This window comes from Balaenoptera acutorostrata, chromosome 14 (genome assembly GCF_949987535.1).
Source record: "Balaenoptera acutorostrata chromosome 14, mBalAcu1.1, whole genome shotgun sequence".
Taxonomy (NCBI): domain Eukaryota; kingdom Metazoa; phylum Chordata; class Mammalia; order Artiodactyla; family Balaenopteridae; genus Balaenoptera; species Balaenoptera acutorostrata.
Window position 1 is genome coordinate 55,491,017 of NC_080077.1, and position 20,228 is coordinate 55,511,244.

The 20,228-nt window shown below is 38.2% G+C and overlaps 1 protein-coding gene across 1 annotated transcript in view; it reads left to right on the forward strand.

Annotated features, from left to right (window-relative positions):
- Positions 1–2,222: 2,222 nt before the first annotated feature.
- HACE1 (HECT domain and ankyrin repeat containing E3 ubiquitin protein ligase 1) overlaps positions 2,223–20,228 on the forward strand; it is a 95,121-nt gene continuing 77,115 nt past the window's right edge. Inside the window, exons 1-5 of the mRNA XM_007190630.2 lie at positions 2,223–2,541; positions 9,219–9,273; positions 10,283–10,372; positions 11,155–11,259; positions 17,598–17,673. Coding sequence (XP_007190692.1) covers positions 2,466–2,541; positions 9,219–9,273; positions 10,283–10,372; positions 11,155–11,259; positions 17,598–17,673 — 402 coding nt within the window. The 5' untranslated portion in view covers positions 2,223–2,465. The remainder of the gene's footprint in view (positions 2,542–9,218; positions 9,274–10,282; positions 10,373–11,154; positions 11,260–17,597; positions 17,674–20,228) is intronic.

The following is a 20,228-nucleotide window of genomic DNA, read 5'->3' on the forward strand; positions in this document are numbered from 1 at the left end:
CCTTTTATTGAATTGATTGTTTTCTTCTTTTAAATGGAGAAACTTAAGCTTGGGTATCTCCAATAAAACCAATTTTCAGGGAGAAGAAAATCCAGAAATAGAAAAAAGAAAGTTAAAACTGGGTCACAGAGAAATCTGGATTCTTATAAGTGAAAAGCTCTATATTTTTGATAGTGGAATTTATGATACAAAATGCCCTTTTAAAGTTTTCATTTGATATTCTTGGTGTTGACTTCCACAGAGCAAGTGAGAATTTTCAGTTCTTCAACTATAACCTATGAGGAGCTATTTCGCTTTTTTGTTGTTCTCATGGGCAGCTTCCTTCTTGGTGTGATAAACTGCCCTGTCCAATACGATGGCCACTAGGCACATGTGGCTACTTAATTTAATTAATTAGACTAATTACATTTAAATAAATATTTAAAATCTAGTTACACTAGCCACATTTCAAGCACTCAGTAACCCCATTTGCTTAGTGGCTACTATTCTGGACAGTGCAGACTATAGAACATTTCTGTCATTGTAGAAAGTTCTATTGGACAGGCAGTGATAAGCCTATAGTGGTACCACAGCTTCATACACCTTGGAGCAGAGCTATCTGAGAGAGTGCATCACATTGCAGGATTTAGAACTGACAACCCACAGCAGCATTCTGTAACATTCTTCCAGCATCTTTTACTCCTGTGGTGAACCGTGACCAGCATGGGGAGAGATGCCCACAACAGAGGTTATTGGGGACTCCTGCTCTGCATGTAAACTCCAGGCTTGGTGCCCAGAGGACATCGGAAATGATTTATATGGAGCGACAGCTTAAGGGGTGGCAGTGATAGCAGAGGCTGAGATGCTAACTTCTGTATAGCAGTGGGGATCTTGACTTTCTGAACGGTATGGGGAAGCCAAGAAAGGCAGGAGCATTTCCAGCTGAAGCTAGGTTGCAAAGGGTTGGACATGGCCTGGCCCATAGTGTTTGGCATTCCTTCGAAGCTGTGATGTCTCCACCTTGTTGTTGGACTGGTTTAGGTCTCATCTGAACCAACTGGTTAGAAGGTCTACCCTGAGCCTGTTGCATCACTGGCACAAATAACCGATAGCAGCAGGTTGGAACTGATTCAGGATGGCATTGGCAGGGAACACCCATGCCAGCCACCATCTGCCCCTGCATATCCTGGAAGGGCAGGTGAGATTCTCTTTCTCCTTCTGGGCCAGCTAATATATATCACCAACATACATGTGCCCATTCATTGCAGGAACAGCTTTGCCTCTTTGAGGAAGGAGAAGCTGAGAAAGACCAAGCTCTTTGTTTCTCTCTTAACTCCAGCATCATCTTGGCACTGGTTATGTCCAAGAAGACAAAATTCCTCTTTTCATTCTCAGTGGTGTTAGGTAGGCTCATATTCACCTGGATTGGATTAATTCTTTCATGTTTCAGCTGCTTCAAATTTGTTTTTATCCTGGCTTGTGCTCTACTTCTGTGTAGAGCTGACAAATATGATTTTTCCCCACTGATTTCCTTATAATTCATTTCTTCCACACTTGTTGGTATTGTCAAGTTTTTTTGCAACTCACGAAATCAGTCTTTGGATTTCCCTCTGGGATCTGTCATCATCTTGACACTTAAGCATTGTTCCCAAATAAATTAAAATTTTCTTTTAGGATGTCATCATCCATATCTTCCCCAAAGTTTCAACTTTGTGTCAGGTGCCGTGGTGAGTACGGGAATACAAGGCACAAGATAAAGGGACGGCTTTGCCCTCACGAAATTGCCCAGCAGGGGAGACAAATAATTAAGCTACGGTTACGTTACTTGCAACGAAGGAAAAAGTGTATTCTGCGTTTGCATTTGTTTGACTTTATCATTCTTTAACGTATGAAAATGTAATATTTCAACAGTTCATGTATCTGGAAAACAAATATACCAAAACTGGGATGATTGACGATGGATTTAAGAACAACCGTGCAAATCCCCAATCGGCTATATAGGGGGGAGTGATAGAATTGAAGGGAGCTGCTCTCGTACAGCTTTGCGGTGCAGGAGAAGGGGCTCGTGGGGACACCCAAGAAGTCCCTCCGCGAGCTTGCGCACAGCTTCCCGCACATACCGCCCTACCCTGGCGTCTGCGTGGCAGGGGCGCGGAGCCCCGGGCGCACCCAGCGTGGCTCCGCCCCGGGCGCGCGGCTCGGAACTACCGCTCCCAGAAGGCTGTGCGAGTCCGGGAGGGAAGAGGCGGTGGCGGCGGCAGGAAGGGCCCGATAGGCGTCTCCGGCGGCGGGTGTCCACTCGGTGGTCTGTCCGACGGCTCCCGGCCCCCGGACGGAGGACGCGGTCCTAGACGGCCCCCGTAGCCCCGGGTGCTGGCCCGGGTGAACCGCCTCCTCCACCTGCGGGACGGGCGCGGGGCGGGATGTAGGGCGCTGGGCGCGGAGGCCGCGGGCGCGGCAGGGGTAGCGCCTAGGGCGCGCCGAGGATGGAGAGAGCGATGGAGCAGCTCAATCGCCTGACGCGCTCGCTGCGCCGCGCGCGCACCGTAGAGCTGCCGGACGGTGAGCTGGCCGCGGGCTAGGGGCGCCGGGGGCGGGGCTTGGGGCGCGGGGAGGCCCGGCGGGGAAAACTAACCAAAAGCTGAACAAACGCCCACATTTACTTTCCTTGGCAGGGAGGGGCCGGGCTGGGACCCCCTGCCACCCCTCGCCCGCCGCTCCCGCCCGGGGCAGGTGGGAGTTTGGGGGAGGGGCCCGGGCTGTGAGGGTCCTGCTGCTAGAAGAAGCAGGACAGACCCAAGTCTCTTCAGACTATCGATCAGCGGTTTTGGCGAAGGAGCAGAAATATCACCCGGAGGGCGGAGATCGGATTCAGAAAACATCACAGTTGTGGGCCATTTTACAGTCGCTGCCTGCTGGGGCTAGAGAGATGCTCCCCAAGTAGTATTGTTTACTTTAAGCTGCTGAGGGGAATTAAGCAGTCTTTTCTTTTTCTAAATGTAGAGCACTGTTGTATTTTGACAATAAATAAAAGGGTGTCAGATATGAAACATGTACTTGAAGTACTGTGTGTGTTTACATATATACACTTTCCTTTAATATGCGTGTCTGCCTTCATTTATTCATCAGACGGAGGGGGCTGGGGCGCTTCTACAGAGAGGAGTAAGGCATGAGCCCTGTCGTTTAGGAATTTTAGTTAAGTGTGCTAGGATTTCTTCAGAATAGGTAAAACAGTAGTAATAAAAGAGATGAGAAAGAAAGCCGTTTTGTTTGCAGCCTCATGAATTCAGATGGTTTAGTGGTAGTGGGAGAGGGCACTGCTGTCTATAAGAGGCTTGATTCTGTATGCCCAACTGAGAGAAAGGGTAGGAGTTAAGTCTGGTGATTTTTTTTTAATGCATTGCATTAGTTTATCTTATATCATTTTTTTAAAAAAATGTCTTTGAATTGCTGCTGGAGAGGTGATCTGTAAGGTTAGGGAAGGAGAACTTGGGTGAGAGCCATAAAAGAAATGTGGGACTGGAGACCTGGGGATAGTTTTTCTGAAAAAAATTTTCCCTAGTCTCTCTTATGATTCAGAACAGGATGACTTGCGGCGACTGTTTCTCAAAAGATAATTTTGTACGTGGTACCTTGCTAGTGTAAAGTAATAGACTGAAAATGATCCTGATTTTAGGAACAAGACTTTTGGCTTCAACGTTTTCTTTCTCTGTTTTCTTTCCACCTTCCACCTTTGAGTCCATTTCTTAAGTGCTGATCTCACTCATTTTCCGCAGTCAAATTATTGGTATCCGTTGCTGCGTGTGTAGTTTCATTTACACGGTATTTGTATTGCTCAGTTTAAATCACGTTGTGTTTTTTTTTACGTAAATGTGACTTAGAAGACTTTGATAATGTTTCCTGTTTTAAAAGTAATGTGTTTTCATTGTGGAAAATTTTGAAAAGAAAGAAAAATAAAATAATCTGTTATTTCACACCCAGTGATAAACAATGTTAGTAGTTTCTTTTTTTTTATTTTTTTATTTTATTTATTTATTTATTTATTTTAAATTTATTTATTTAATTAATTAATTTATTTATTTTTGGCTGTGCTGGGTCTTCGGTTCGTGCGAGGGCTTTCTCTAGTTGCGGCAAGTGGGGGCCACTCTTCATCGCGGTGCGGGGACCGCTCTTCATCGCGGTGCGCGGGCCTTTCACTATCGCGGCCCCTCCCGTTGCGGGGCACAGGCTCCAGACGCGCAGGCTCAGCAGCTGTGGCTCACGGGCCCAGCCGCTCCGTGGCATGTGGGATCTTCCCAGACCAGGGCTCGAACCCGTGTCTCCTGCATTAGCAGGCAGATTCTCAACCACTGCGCCACCAGGGAAGCCCAGTAGTTTCTTTATTTCCTTCTATTATTATTTTTTCTTTCTCTACTGAAACTAAGATCATACTGCATATAGTCTTTTATTTTGCTTATAGAAAACAACATTTTTTATGTCTTTAAATATGCTTAATTATTTTGTAGGATTTAATAGGTTGTAACAAATTGTAACAAATATTGAATCTAATTTTTGTTTTTATAATAGATTTTATGAGGAACAGCTTTGTACATTTTTAAATCTCAGTCTGCCTTTATAAATATTTCCTTAGGATTATTACATAGAAGAATGTAGATCTAATTATATAAACTTTTTTTTTCTTTTTAAAAGAAATTCACGTTCTTTTATTTATTTATTTATTTATTTATGACTGTGTTGAGTCTTCGTTTCTGTGCGAGGGCTTTCTCTAGTTACGGCAAGTGGGGACCACTCTTCATCGCTGTGCGCGGGCCTCTCACCATCGCGGCCTCTCTTGTTGCGGAGCACAGGCTCCAGACGCGCAGGCTCAGTAGTTGTGGCTCACGGGCCTAGTTGCTCCACGGCATGTGGGATCTTCCCAGACCAGGGCTCGAACCCGTGTCGCCTGCATTAGCAGGCAGATTCTCAACCACTGTGCCACCAGGGAAGCCCTACCAACATTTTTAAGACTGAGTATCAACCTCTCAACTAACTCTTTGGAAAAGAAAGTTCCACCGACAGTCTGAGAGTCCCTGGAAACTACAGTAATTAAAAATAAAACTTTTTCCTATGTTGCTTACATTTGTTTTTCTTTTGATTATAGTGAGTTTGCTCATCCTGTCCCTTTAATTTATCTTTGTCCCTAAGTTCTGATGAATCTTTTTGAATTCTCTGAGATTGGCTCTTTCAAATGTGTGTGTGTGTGTGTGTGCGCGCGCGTGTGTGTGTGTTACATTCTAATTATAAAAATCTAGATTGTGCTTTCATTTTAAGGGCTGAACAGAAGTTCTGAGATCTGTCTAAATTTAGGAAATAATCAGATGTTTATCTTGCCTTGTTAGACTTCAGTGATTAATAAGCACTAGATTGGAACTAATTATTAAGGTTGGAAAGTTTTTAATCAGCTCTCACTCTAAAATTAACTTTGTTGCATAGGATTAACCTGCAGATATTTTATTTATTGAATTCTGGGAAGACATATTTATGTTTCCTTGGGATGATGAAAACCTGAGTATTCCCACTAAGTAATGGAGTGCAGGTTGTTGAGTCATCTTAGGCAGGGCTAACCAGGAGTATTCTTGTGAGAGAGGAAGTGAAGGAAAAACAATTATTTTAGGGATATAGATTCTCTGTGGACTTTAAAAAGTTGGCTTATATTATTCACTTTTGTGGAAAAAAATCTTAAACTACTGCATTTACAGTGAATGTAATTTGTTTAATAAAATAATATAACTTGAGCCCATTTGAGCATATATTTGAATGATGATTAGGATAATTATCAAGTTTTTAAAAAATCTCTCCCATTTTATGGTTTGAGGAGACATTGAATATAGCATAGTGAATCTGAGCTTCCTGTTCTTTGAGGTTTTCCTTTTAGTTGCTGAGTTCTGAAATGTTATTAATAAAAATGGCCAACATATCTGATAAAATGAGAGATTGATTAAACTTTTCTTATCACTCTGAAAACTTCTGTTATATACCTAGTTCTCAAGGTTTCTTCATGAGTGTGGAGAAGGAAGCACCTGACAACAAATTTTATTCAGTACTTTCTTAGTATAGTATTTCCTGGATAGTCTCCTTCTAGCATCATAGTTGTGGTTATATTTGTGTCTTCGTACCTTTTAGTGTATGTGAGCTATTTTTTAAATAAGGTTAGATATTACTTAAAAAACAAGATCTACCTCTAAATTTTATATAATAAACACCCTGTAAGTAAAACCCATGCGAACCTTATGGTGCTCACTTAAAAGTAGATACTATCTTGATTTATAAGTTTAAATTCACAAATAAGGGTATTTCCTGTTTATGACTTTGTTTATTATGGAGTTACTTAATTGAAATTGTCATGGTTTAGAAGTTCAGATTTTTATTGGGGCGTGTATTATATGAGAGAGAAAGAATGTTGCCATGCTGAGGGAGGCTTAGTGCAGTGCTTTTCAATTCCTTTTGGTGACTCACTGTTAGATAATGAGAATAATTTAGTGGTTGCAGTCAGCATTTTGAAAAAATTGAGATGGAAGAGAATAAAACAAGTTAGACTGTATTGTACATGTTAAGAATAGTATTGTAGACCTTTTGGCTATTTATATAGTGTATACTGGGGGCAGTGGAAGATTTTTCTTGTGGGGGCTTTGGAATCAGCCAGCTTTGAATTCCAGTTTAGCCACTTAATGCCACCATCACACGGCTTATTACTTTACTTAATGCTTCAGCTTTCTCATTTGTAAAATAGGGGTAATACTAGTACCTACTTTGTAAGGTGGCTGTGAGGATAAAAGAGGTGATGCATATGCATGTGAAGTGTTTAGAACAGTGCCTTTAAGGTAATGGTTTAAAACACGTTGGCTGTTATTAGTAGGATTCTTTGGTTATTAAATTATTATTACAGTGAAAGAGTTGTTGCATCTGCATACTGTACTCGTGAATGTTGACTAGGACTAAATTGCTCTTCATGTATACATTCAAAAATAGTAAAATAATGAACAAAAATGTGAAGAAATGGTAACTTTTTTTCTCTTCCTCTAAATACTTCAGGATATATTTCTAAATATATAATGTTTTTTCAAACATAATCACAATACCATTATTAGAGCCAACACAAGTAACAGTAATTTTAATTCTCATCAAATACCCAGTCCATGTTCAGTTTTCTCCTCAGAAATATTCACTTACAGTTGGTTTATTTGAATCAATATCCAGTCAGGTCCACACATTACATTTGGTTGACTCATCTCTTAAGAATCTTTTAATGATAACAGTTCCCCCTCTTTTTTCTTTTTCTTTTTAACTTTCCATTTTTAAGTAATTTTAGACTTACAGAAAAGTTGCATAAGTATTACACAGTTCCTGTATACCCTTCACTCAGCTTCCCCTCATGTTCACATCTTATACAACCAAAGAACAGTGATCAAAACTAAGGAATTAATATTGGTGTAATACTGTTAGCCACATTCCAGACTTTTATTAGAACTTCATGAGTTTTCCCACTAATGTCTTTTTTCTGTTTTAGGATCCAATTGAGGATACCACATTGCATTTAGTTGTCATGTTTCCTTAACCTCCCCTGAACTGTGATACTTCTTCAACTTTTCCTTGTCTTTAATGGTCTTGATTAAGAGGACTGATGAGGTATTTTGTGGAATTCCCCTTAATTTGGGTTTGTCTGATGTTTTCCCATGAGTAGATTAAAGTTACAGATTTTTGGCAAGAATACTACAAAAGTGATGTGCCCTTCTCAGTGGAAACTCAAGGGCTACAAGATATTGATATGTATCATTTCTGGTGATGTTACCCTTTATCAGATGATTAAGGTGATCATCTGCTGGGTTCTCCACTGTAAATTCACTATGGGGGAAATACTTTGATACTATGCTGAAAACTCAAGGGCTACAAGATATTGATATGTATCATTTCTGGTGATGTTACCCTTTATCAGATGATTAAGGTGATCATCTGCTGGGTTCTCCACTGTAAATTCACTATGGGGGAAATACTTTGATACTATGCTGATATCCTCTTTCTCAAACTTTAACTCATAAATTTTAGTACTGCTATTAACTTTTTAAGGGCTAAATGAGACTTGTCAGGGTTACTTCTCTGTAAATAACTTATTAAAAAACATAAAGCTCTAATATGCATTGAATTGAGGAATGACCATTAGTAATACATAAAAGTAAATTCAGGGACTTTCCTGGCGGTCCGGTGGTTAAGACCTCGCCTTCCAAAGCAGCGGGTGCGGGTTTGATCCCTGGCCAGGGAGCTAGGATCCCACATGCCTCGTAGCCAGAAAAACCAAAACGTAAAACAGAAGCAATATTGTAACAAATTCAATAAAGACTTTAAAAATGGTCGACCTCGGGGGCTTCCCTGGTGGCGCAGTGGTTGAGAATCTGCCTGCCAATGCAGGGGACACGGGTTCGAGCCCTGGTCTGGGAAGATCCCACAGGCCGCGGAGCAACTAGGCCCGTGAGGCACAACTACTGAGCCTGCGCATCTGGAGCCTGTGCTCCGCAACAAGAGAGGCCGCGATAGTGAGAGGCCCGCGCACCGCGATGAAGAGTGGCCCCCGCTTGCCACAACTAGAGAAAGCCCTCGCACAGAAACGAAGACCCAACACAGCCATAAATAAATAGATAAATAGATAGACAGATATGATATGAACAACATATGTACATATCAAACTTTAAAAAAAACAAATGGTCCACATCAAAAAAAAAAAAATTCAGACACTATCTGAAATTTATATAAGTATCGCATGAGATTATAGATGTTACTGACTTTTAACTTCTTTTGGATCATATTTCTGTGAATTTATTCTATAAAAGATAAATGAAAATGTGAGGTAAATAATAAGTAAAAATAAGACTTTAATGTTGTTTTGTAAAAGCTTCTAAAAATTTCTTGTGTTATTGACAAGGAGCAAATACTATGTATATGTAATGTTTTAAAATAATTTTAGCATATATATCTTTGATATTCATATATACTTAACATTCCTCCAAAGTACTTGTAAGTACGATGAAACATTGTGTATTATTGCAAATCTTGGATACCTCTGGTGTTTTTCACTATCCGTAATCTTCTTCCACCTCTTCTCCTAGCTTTTTATTTAGAGTTAAGAAAACTGAAGTAGTCATAAGTATCTCCCTTTGGAAAAAGTAGGAGATAAATTAATTCCTTTTCTTTTTTTTTTTAACACTTAGATAATGAAACTGCTGTTTATACATTAATGCCAATGGTTATGGCTGATCAACACAGGTGAGTGCCTATTTACAAATTTATATATATTTTTTCCACAAATTTTTATTTTTTAAGAATATAAATTTATCTAAATGCTGTGTACACACACACACAAACACACCATAGAGTTTGGACATAGGTTTTGTCCTGCGGCAAGTTATTTAACCTCTATTATAATTTTCTGTCTGTGAAATAAGAAACAAGATTTTCGGAGATCCATATCAACTGTAAAATTCTGTGATAAGAGATTTTCTAAATGCATAGTCAGAACTTAAAACAAGTATTTGCTTGGTCACTGACAGTGAAAAACACATTATGATGGTTTCTGTTAGAGGTCACTACTGATCTTTATAGCAAAAAGTTACGGCTGATGGACAAGTTATTCCCTAATATTCTACTACTTTGATGTTCTTTCTATTGATGTAGTGTTGACACTTTTTTTTACAGGGCGCACGTGTGGTGTGGTTTTCTGGCTGTGTGTTGAGATGTTTATACTTGTAACAGACAGCTCTGCTGTGGTTAGCCATTGGGTAGTTTGATAGTATGAGGAGAAAGTAAAGAGACACTGTATTTTGAAACACGTTTAGAATATAAATGATTTTTTTGCTTTGAACTCCTGTCTGATATAATTAAAACATGTTTTTGTCTGACTTTTCTTATTTGACCAAAATTAATATAGATAGGCTCAAATTTCTGCAGGGAGAGCAGCCAGTCCTGCTCTCTTTGTTTCTCAAGAATCTAGTGGGAGCTGAAGCCAACTTAGGTGTCCTCAGAGCAGGTGACATAGTCAGAGTGGCAGATGAGGAACCCTTCAGCACCCGTTTATAGGTGAGGGCAGTTGGTTTTTGGATGATGCTGCACTGGCTGCTGTGCTACGCTTAGAGAGTAGTGCCTTGTTTTTTGGCTGATGTGGGACAAAACCTTTTGAATAATTGGTAAGAGTAACACTAAACAGCTATTAACTTGAGTTATTATGTTTTTAAAAACTTTTTTTTTTTAACCTTGACTCAATTTTCTTTTGGCATAGGTCTGTTTCTGAGCTACTATCAAATTCAAAGTTTGATGTCAATTATGCATTTGGACGTGTGAAAAGAAGCTTGCTTCACATTGCAGCAAAGTAAGACTAAGACATTTTGGATTAAATTTTGGTCTAGAGTAATGATCAGTAAGCTTTGAATCAGTGTGTTCCATAGTAGTTATGGAGAGATGAGAACAGACAGCTGAGTGGTTCTTTGTTTTGTCGAGGGCATAGTGTGCTATGCTTACATGCTTTCACTAAATAGATTATTAATCTTGGGGTTGGACTCAAGTCTTAATATCTGATGTTTTAGCTTGCTCTAGATCAGATTAGAGAAGGTTAGGCACGGGGATTATCTTTCCTGGATATACTTAAGAGGGTACCTTCACCAAAATTTTACTTTTATCCCACCAGTATAAGATTTTATATACTAATTACATGTGAAGTTGTTGGCTTTATATTTTTTACTTAGCTCTGGGAATGATTTTTATTCATAATTTTCCAGTGTGTAACTAATCAATTTTTTGATATCTCATCACCCTTTAGGATTTAGGTAGAGATTACTCTACCTAAATAAAATTGATTTTTCAATATAAATTTGGATTCTGGAAAGCCAGAAGTTGAGAGTACTATATGGTTTCTTTTATGTGCTAATACTTTATTTTGCTTTATATGAACTTCTCAAATACTTCATAGCTTTTGTAGTAGAATGTACCATCTTGAAAGTAGAGGATATTTACTGTTTGTGACAGGAGTTAAATTGTAGGTCAATATGGACCCCCAAAATAATGTGTTTAATAAGGCTTTTTGTTTTTTAATTAAGCTATGTCAACTATGGCTGTTTGTTAAATGTGTCTGAACTGTTTTTAATATTGTTTTAGTTGTGGATCAGTGGAATGCTTGGTTCTGCTTTTAAAGAAAGGAGCAAATCCTAACTATCAAGATATTTCAGGCTGTACACCCCTTCATTTGGCAGCTAGAAATGGGTAAATATTTTTTCTTAAGTAGCTTAAGTTGTATTATCAGTTATGACTAAGAGTAGTCAAGGCACTCTACCTTCATTTGGGAATTTTTTTTTTTCTTTTGCCCAATATTTGCCTTGGGAAGTGGGTCTTGGATTATTATGTTACACTTTTAAATAACTATAATTTTAATAATTTATTAAGTTTACTAATATTTTTCTTCTTGAAGATATATTTGTCAAAGTTTATTTTTACTAGTATGATAATGACATTTTCTGAAAAGCATAATTTTCACCTCTTTGTTTTAGTGTCCTTTTTCCTGGTAGTCTTTTGCCATGTCGAACTCCATGGCTTATTTTCCACATTGTTTAGTTAATTCTATTAATGCAATTAAAGACAGAGTAAATACATTATACTTAGTTTTTTTTTTTTTTTAATAAGTTTATTTATTTTTGGCTGCGTTGGGTCTTCGTTGCTGCACGCGGGCTTTCTCTAGTTGCAGCGAGCGGGGGCTACTCTTCGTTGCGGTACACGGGCTTCTCATTGCGGTGGCTTCTCTTGTTGCAGATCACGGGCTCTAGGCACGTGGGCTTCAGTAGTTGTGGCTCCCGGGCTCTAGAGCGCAGGCTCAGTAGTTGTGGCGCACGGGCTTAGCTGCTCCGCGGCATGTGGGATCTTCCCGGACCAGGGCTCAAACCTGTGTCCTCTGCATTGGCAGGCGGATTCTTAACCACCGCGCCACCAGGGAAGTCCCTATACCTAGTTTTTTTGTCAAGAATTTCAGATAGTCACGTCTCTGTGTCTGCCTCCACAATATTTTTCACTTCTTAAAATTCTGTTGGACTGAGAAACCAGACTAAAATAGTTGGAATTATGTTTAAAATGAAAATAAGTAGTTTTTGATTCAGGGCTTGAGGAACTTTACATTTATAAACATTTTTTGAATGCTGGAAAACTTCTCTATGAAAGGCTATTCCTATGTGTCTCTTCTTTTGATTACTCTTGGAAGTATTTTTGTTGACGGTTTTGAACAGGAATTCTAGGTAGTTGAGGTGGCTGCCTAAGTGAGATGGATGTGGGACTAAAATTGTCCACTGCCTCAGTCTGAGGCCAAACTTTTGTAGACAAGGATTAAAGTGGAACCAGAAAGACAAGAACCATAGTGATGTCTCAGTTGGACAGAGGAGAAGCATAGCCCTTTGACCCTGTCTGGTCTGTCCCATTTCCTGACTTAGCACGTGAACCAGTTTAGTTGTCCACTGTTGCAAGAGGTAACGTGCTGATTAAACAATTGTTTTTCTAATAATTGGCCACATTAGGTATGTTGTAGGGTGTGAGGCCCAAGGTCATAGACTAAATCATTCATTCCCTTGTTGAAGTGATCTCAGGTCTAGATACATTATTCCAAATGTTGGTAGGATAGTGACAAAGCTCTCTGAAAAAGTTACATATAGAAAAATATCTTAGTACAGTGTCTCAGCAACTGTAAATGAAAGGACAGATTGGTGCACAGCAGGGAAAAAATGTCTACTGCTGTTGTAGTAGGAGACTTAGTCATTTAGGAGACCATTGCTTTTTATTTTTTTTCCAACTTTGTTGAGATATAATTGGTAAATAAAATTATAGTATATTTAAAGTGTACATCATGATGATTTGATCTATACATTGTGAAAGGATTTCTGTCATCTAGTTAATTAACATATCCATCACCTCACATATTTATCTTCTTCTTTTTTTTTTTTTTTGGTGAGACATTGAATTTGGAGACCATTACATTTTAAAGATGAAGAAATGTAACAGATATTATTACATAATTCACATGGTAAATCAGTGAAGAGAAAAGGAGTAAAAAGAGTCCATAACCCTAACATAACATCTAACTTGGATGCCTTTCTATTTCTATAAAGATTACTTTTGATATTCCATACTTAACTATTTTGGTTTTTATATATTGAATGAATGCCTTGTACAACTTAGAGGTGCTCAGTAAATGTTTATTAAGTGACTTGATTACTTGTTGCTTCCTGTAGCTTTTGATGGTTTCAGAAATAGTCTTTGGCTCTAATTTCTCTATAAGTTCAAATTCGTCTAGACTGAAGCAGAAGTCATAGGTGAATTCTACCCCTTTTGCTGGTCTATCTGGTTTATGGGGGTTTTTGTTTTGTCCCCTCATCTATCGTTGTCAGAGGGGTAGAGTATTTCTCTTGGCCTGCTTTAGTGTTTCTGTCTTCAGCCATCAGTGCATTAATACTAAATTGCCCTCCTTTCCAGTGGAAAACCCAGTAAGCTGCCTCTGAGCACGTGGATGACTGGTCCCTGTGTCACTTGGGTTACCATAAACTTCGTATAATTGTTGCAGTGTCTGGGCAGGAAAATAGTTGTTTCCTGTACAGTAGGATCCAGCATTGCTCATGATTGTATGAGAATATAAAAAGGGAAGACTTAAAAATTATTGTGTATCCTTATGTTGCATATTGGTCAGATGTGAAACATTTTTTCTTTTTTCTTTTTTTAAAATTTTTTTGCCGCACCGGGATGTGGGATCTTAGTTCTTCAACCAGGGATTGAACCTGTGCCCCCTGCAGTGGAAGTGTGGAGTCTTAATCACTGGACTGCTGGGGAAGTCCCAGAAACATTTTTTCTTTATTTTTTGGGCTAGATTGTGAGCTCATAAAGGGCAGAACTCATGTGTTAGTTAACATTTTAGCTCCATTCTAAGCAAAATTGGTGTGTACTTAGTTGGTCTTTTTGATTTACTCAGGGTTCTGGAAAATAGCAATAATGATTATTAAGTAAGAGAAAGGATATAGTTCTCTCATATTGCCCTGTACCTTTTGCAGTTCATTTTTGGGAGGGGGATTATGGATTGCTGCTTTTCTTCAACAACCTCTACCCTAAACACTTCTTTGGAGCTTTTTCCCTGGTACAGTCCCACCTAAGTGTTGATTTTGACAATATGCCAGTGGTCCACGACAGGCTTCTGAATAGATTTTAGAAATCCAGCAATATGGGTGCAGACACACACACACACACACACACACACACACACACACACACATAATTTAAACAACGCAATATTAATTTTAATAAGACTTTCTGGTCTGTTGCCTCACGTTATTGAAGATTTATTTTCTAAGGTTTTCATAACAATGTGTTAGATGAAGGAACTTTGTAAACTTTTGAACTTAAAAGTTTACTCAGAGCTTTATTTTCTTCCATTTCTTTGATTATAAAGCTGATTTTAAATGACGTTTAACCTCATTTTATATATAAAAAAATCAAAGCAAGGAAAGTAATTGGTTCTCTTTTAAAAGGTTTATTCAGTTAATAAAAATTTTAGCTATTGATTATAAGATTTAATAATTAGTAATCAGTTAGCTGTGCTTAGTACTGAGTTGATTAAAGAAATATGATATAATCCATGGCACGAAGATATTTATTATCTGAGTAAATAGTTATATATAGTACAAGTATTATGTATATTCTCTGTATGTCATATATATGTATATATATAGCATACTTGCAAAGGGTTCCTGGACCCAGTGTGTGTGTGTGTGTGTGTGTGTGTGTGTGTGTGTGTGTGTGTGTGTGTGTGTGTGTGTGTGTGTAGGCTTCCCCATACCAACAAGCAATTCTCGGATGCCAGCAAAGTGTCCTGGAAGTCAGCTCAATTCTGACACTATGTACCTTCAGGTAGAAGCAGATTCTGTAGGTAAAGGGCTCAGTCCTATAAGGCCACTCTCTACTTCAGATGCCATTTGCAAGCTCAGTCACAAGTGGTGCTTCTGACTGACTGGCTACAAATTGGAGGTTCCGACAACCCCCTCCAACTCAGGATTCCAGTCGAAAGTCCAGGTTGTTACCAGTACTTTTGACTGACTGGCTATAAATCAGAGGTTCCCACGATCCCTTTCTTGGGTTCAATTAATTTGCTAGAATGGCTCACAGAACTCAGGAAAATCTGTTTGTTTACTCACTAGATTACTGATTTATTATAAAAGGGTATTAAAGGATACAAATCAATAGCCAAATGAAGAGACAGATACACAGGGTGAGGTCCTGAGCAAAGAAGGTCCCAGCATGGTCACACGGAGAAACATTTTGATTCCCATCCGGGAAGCTCTCCCTGAAAGGGACAAAATGCTCTCCTTTTGGGTCTTTATGCAGGCTTCATTACATAGTCATGATTGACTTAAATCATTGGCCACTAGCAGTTGGTTCAACCTCCAGGTGCTCTTCCCCTCCCTGGAAATCGGGGTGGGACTGAAAGTACCCTGTAGTCATGTGGTTGGTTCTCCTGGCAACCAACCCCCACCCTTGGGTGGGACCCAAAATTCACCTTCCCTGAAACGTTTTAGGAAACGAGGCCCATTGCCCTTAATTGCTTAGGAAATTCCAAGGGTTTGGGAGCTGTGACCCAAAAAGTGTGGATTAAGACCAAATATATGTTTTTCCTATAAATCACAGTATCTCAATACTCATATTAATACTATATATACTATATTGTGTAACATTATACATAATATGCTATTACACATACCCTATTTTATATTTTTTATGTATGTATATATATATATATATATATATATATCATTTACTGAACTAGATCATAAACTTTGTCATGCCATGGATTAAATCATATTTCCTTAATTCAATACTGAGCATAGTTAAGCATATACATAAAAAGCATATTTTATTTATTTATTTATTTATTTATTTATTTATATATATATGGTATGTGTATCACTTTGTTTCCAAAGCATGAATTTTCATTTAATTATTTAATGAAGGGGAAATTGAGATAAATACTGAAGAGTAACTAGGAATGGCTCAGGCTAGGAGGAAACATTGTGAGCAAAATGAAGTGGTAGGCAGTTCAAAAGGCGGCAAAGGACTTTTGTAGACATGTCTCCAAATAAGATACATAGGTGGCCAATAAGAACATGAAAAGTGCTCAGTACCCCTAATCAGGGAAATACAAGTTAAAACTACAGTGAGATACCAACTCACACTCATTAGTATGGCTATCATCAAAACAGTGTTGACAGAATGACAAGTGTTGATGAGGATGTGGAGAAATTGGAACCCTTGTGCTCTGTTGGTGGGAAAGGAAAATGGTACAGATGCTCTGAAAACTAGTTTGGTTCTTCCTCAAAAAATAAAAAATAGGATTATCATATGGAAAATTCCTTGGCTGTACAGTGGTTGGGATTCCTCGCTTTCACTGCTGAAGGCCCAGGTTCAATCCCTTGGTCAGGGAGCTAGAATCACACAAGCTGCATGGCGTGGCCAAAAAAAACAACAAAAAAAGAAATACCATATGATCCAACAGTCCCACTTCTAGGTATATAACCCCCCAAAATTTGTCACAGGGTCTTGCAGAAATATTTGTATACTTGAGCTCATAGCAGTATGATTCATAATAGCTAAAACAAAAGGAATCTATGTGTCCATTGACAGATGCATGGATAAGCAAAATGTGGTATATACATACAATGGAATATTATTCAGCCTTAAAAAGGAAAGAAATTCTGACATATGCTACAACATGGATGAACCTTGAGGACATTATACTAAGTGAAATAAGCCAATCACAGAAAGGCAAACTGTATGATTCCACTTTTATGAGGTACTTAGATAAGCCCAAATCATAGATATAGAAAGTAGAATAGTGGTTGCCAGGGGCTAGCAGGAGAGGGAATGGGGAGTTATTGTTTAATGGATATAGAATTTCAGCTTTGCAAGCTGAAAAGAGTTCTTGAGATGGATGGTGGTGATGGTTGCACAACAATATGAATATACTTAATATCACTGAACTGTACACTTAAAAATGGTTAAGATGATAAATTTATGTTATGTGTATTTTACCACAGTAAAATAAATTGAAAAAAAAGTGAAGTAGGTAGGGAGATGAATAGATAAGCATTTTATTAATTTTGTGGTTTTTATAACTCATCTTAGTATTTTAAATATTTTGCAATCAAGAATGTAGGATACAGCATTGAGACATCATTTTACTCTGTCCATTCCCCTTCCATTAAACTTATATTGTCTGACATTTCTAATGAAGATTACTATTCCAAATATTCTGTCAACTCTAGAAATTTCTCAGCACTTTGAATGATGAATTTGTCCCAATGGCATGAAAACCTCATTGTGCCTTTTCTTTATCCTATTATCTTTGAGTCATAGAAAAAATTTTGTGTTTTGTTTCAGATGTTACAGTACTCATTTAAATATTGCAGATGGAAGTTGATATTTGCCATTAATTAATGTTGAGTATAGTTACTATTTCAGTAAAATAATTGTCATTTGTTTATTTTTCTAGTACCAGTTATCTGTGACTGTCTCTTTCTTTTCAGGCAGAAGAAATGCATGAGTAAATTATTAGAATACAGTGCTGATGTCAACATTTGTAATAATGAAGGCCTTACAGCAGTAAGTGCTAAGAATTTTTATCTGTGATTTTAAAAATACTTTTTAGAAAATAATATTGAAGGTGATAGTAATGCAAAGTGTAGTACAAGTATTTGTGCAGTTACTTCTTTGTGGTAATTGAGAAGATACAGAATGATTTGAGACACAGTTCTCAGCTATATTTATTAAGAGAAGTTATGGTTCACCATGTTTCTCCTTTCCCCTTATTTTTTAACTTTATGACCTTTCATTTATTTTGAAGTCTTGATCCCCTAGCTTTTGTCACTGACTTTCAAGGGAGTTTGTAGGAGCATCTCCGCTAAGGTGTGTTATGAGTTCATTATAGGAGAGCTGTTTTTCATTATGTCCTTTTAAATTCTTTTAATATGTACATGGTAGGAAAATTTGGATGGCTATGTTTTTATAACTCATCTTAGTTTTAAAAAGGAGAGGAATGAAAAAAAAAAAGGAAAGGAAATAAAAGGTAACTAAGGGAATGATCACTCACCCTGTACTCCTTGCACTCAGAGATAATCACTGTTAATATTTTAGCCTGTATCCTTTCAGACTTGTTATATCTTACTTAAACTAGTATTTTTATCCTTTTTTCCATGTCACTTTCTTTTCAAAAATATGATTATATTTTTTTGATCCATGTAGATATTATAGGGAGGGTGGTGTGGGATATTTCTGAAGAGATTGTTGAGATCCAAAAATTTTAATCATATTGTCATTTAATGGAGCAGATTTGATTTAGAAGTAGAGATAAAATAGAATTATGTGATTACTGAGAAATTGTTTTGACATTGTGACAGAAATTTTGTTAAATTTTACCTTCCTGTATGTGAGGTGATGGAGATTTTAATTAACTGGATAGTGGAAATCCTTTCACAGTGTATATCAAATCATTGTGATGTATACTTTAAATGTCTTACAGTTTTGTCAATTATACCTCAATAAAGCTGAACTTTTTTTTTTTAACCTTCCTTTGGTAGTTTTTGTAGATTTTGAATCCTTTAATTTGTGAATAAAGAAGAATATTGAGTATTTACATACCATGCTAGTTTTCAAGGCCTTTCTGATTAAAATTTTTTTTTTCAGTGGGCAGGGAGGGAGCTGAGGCATAAAAAACCAGCTTTCCTAAGATGTGAGTTATTCTGAGAATGACTTGTTAAAGATTAAGTTCAATCATGATTATTATATGGAATTCACAATTCCTGTGATAATCTACATTTTTGTTACATAGTAACAGTATAACACCATTTACTCTGTAAAGAAAAACTGTATTCCAGATATCTACAGGATGCTATAGTGATATGGTAGGTACCACAGAGGGTTATAAAACCATGGAATTGACATAGCTCTATCCTTAGGACACTCTCTAGTATAGGCAAGATAAGATGCTTAGTACTAACATAGTCTGTTTAATCGCACAAGTTTTTATCTGCTAATTTTCCCCCTTCACTCCTGAACTTTAAGGGAAGTGGAATATAAAATTTTTAAAAATAAAATTTTTATTAAAAAATTATTCATGCATGTATTTAAAGAGTCAAATGATTCTACAAGGCTTATTATATAAAAACAGTCTCAGCTCTTTTTCTGCCTGGGACCAATCTCAGTGTTCTGTCCTGTGGCCCTGATTGGTGTGGTGTGCCTCCTTCTCTTAGAAACAATTCTGGCCACCAAGCATGTTCCTGCCTAGTCCCAGATCACATGATGGAATTAATTCAACAGCCAGGCACATTGACCCCATCAGCTGAAGGAAGCTAGCTAGGATGGTGGAAATGTGTTGCTGCAGAATTGAATAGTGGTCGCCAAGCATGTGGGGCAGTCAAGTCAAGCACTCCTGAGATGGAAGAACCTTCAGTGGGGAGTCAAGATCCCCAGGATTTTTCATACAAAAGGAGAGAACTGTTGACTGCATACTTTGTAGGCTGATCACCCTCACAAAGGACTCCTCATGTTTCTTCATTCATTTGTTCTTTGAACAGGATTTTCTTGGATACCTATTATGTGCTAGGCACTTCACTGGTATGGGGTTAGAGCAGTAATTTGACTGACCAAGTCCTTGTCTTCCCCAAACTTCCAAGGAAGTCAGGATAGTCGACAGGCAATGGTGACACACTGTAATGAATGTTAACATAGGTGATGGAGATGCTGTAGAAGTCAGAGCAGGGGACCCATCCTCACCAGTGGCGTTGGAGGAGGCATCCCAGGGAAGTATCACAAGAGCTGAGGCCAAAGGGACAAACAGAAGTTAGACTAGTGTAAGTGGTGATTGTGAGGTTGGGAGTGGTAGTGGGGTTCTAGCTCTGTGGAATAGGTTGGCAAGGGCTTGGAGATGCAAGAGAGCATGCTATATTGGAACAGTGAGCTTAACTGGTGTTCAGGTACCCCTGGGGGTTCATGAAGACTTCCAAAGGTCTGTAGCATGGATAGTTAAGGGGGTCACTTTCCAGGTCTTCAGCCTTTATATGTGTGCTCCTTCCTCAAGCTGATCTACTCAAGAACACCTTGCCCTTCCCACCTTCACCTTCAAAATCACTCTTCTATCACTTTTATGTTTTTATTTATTT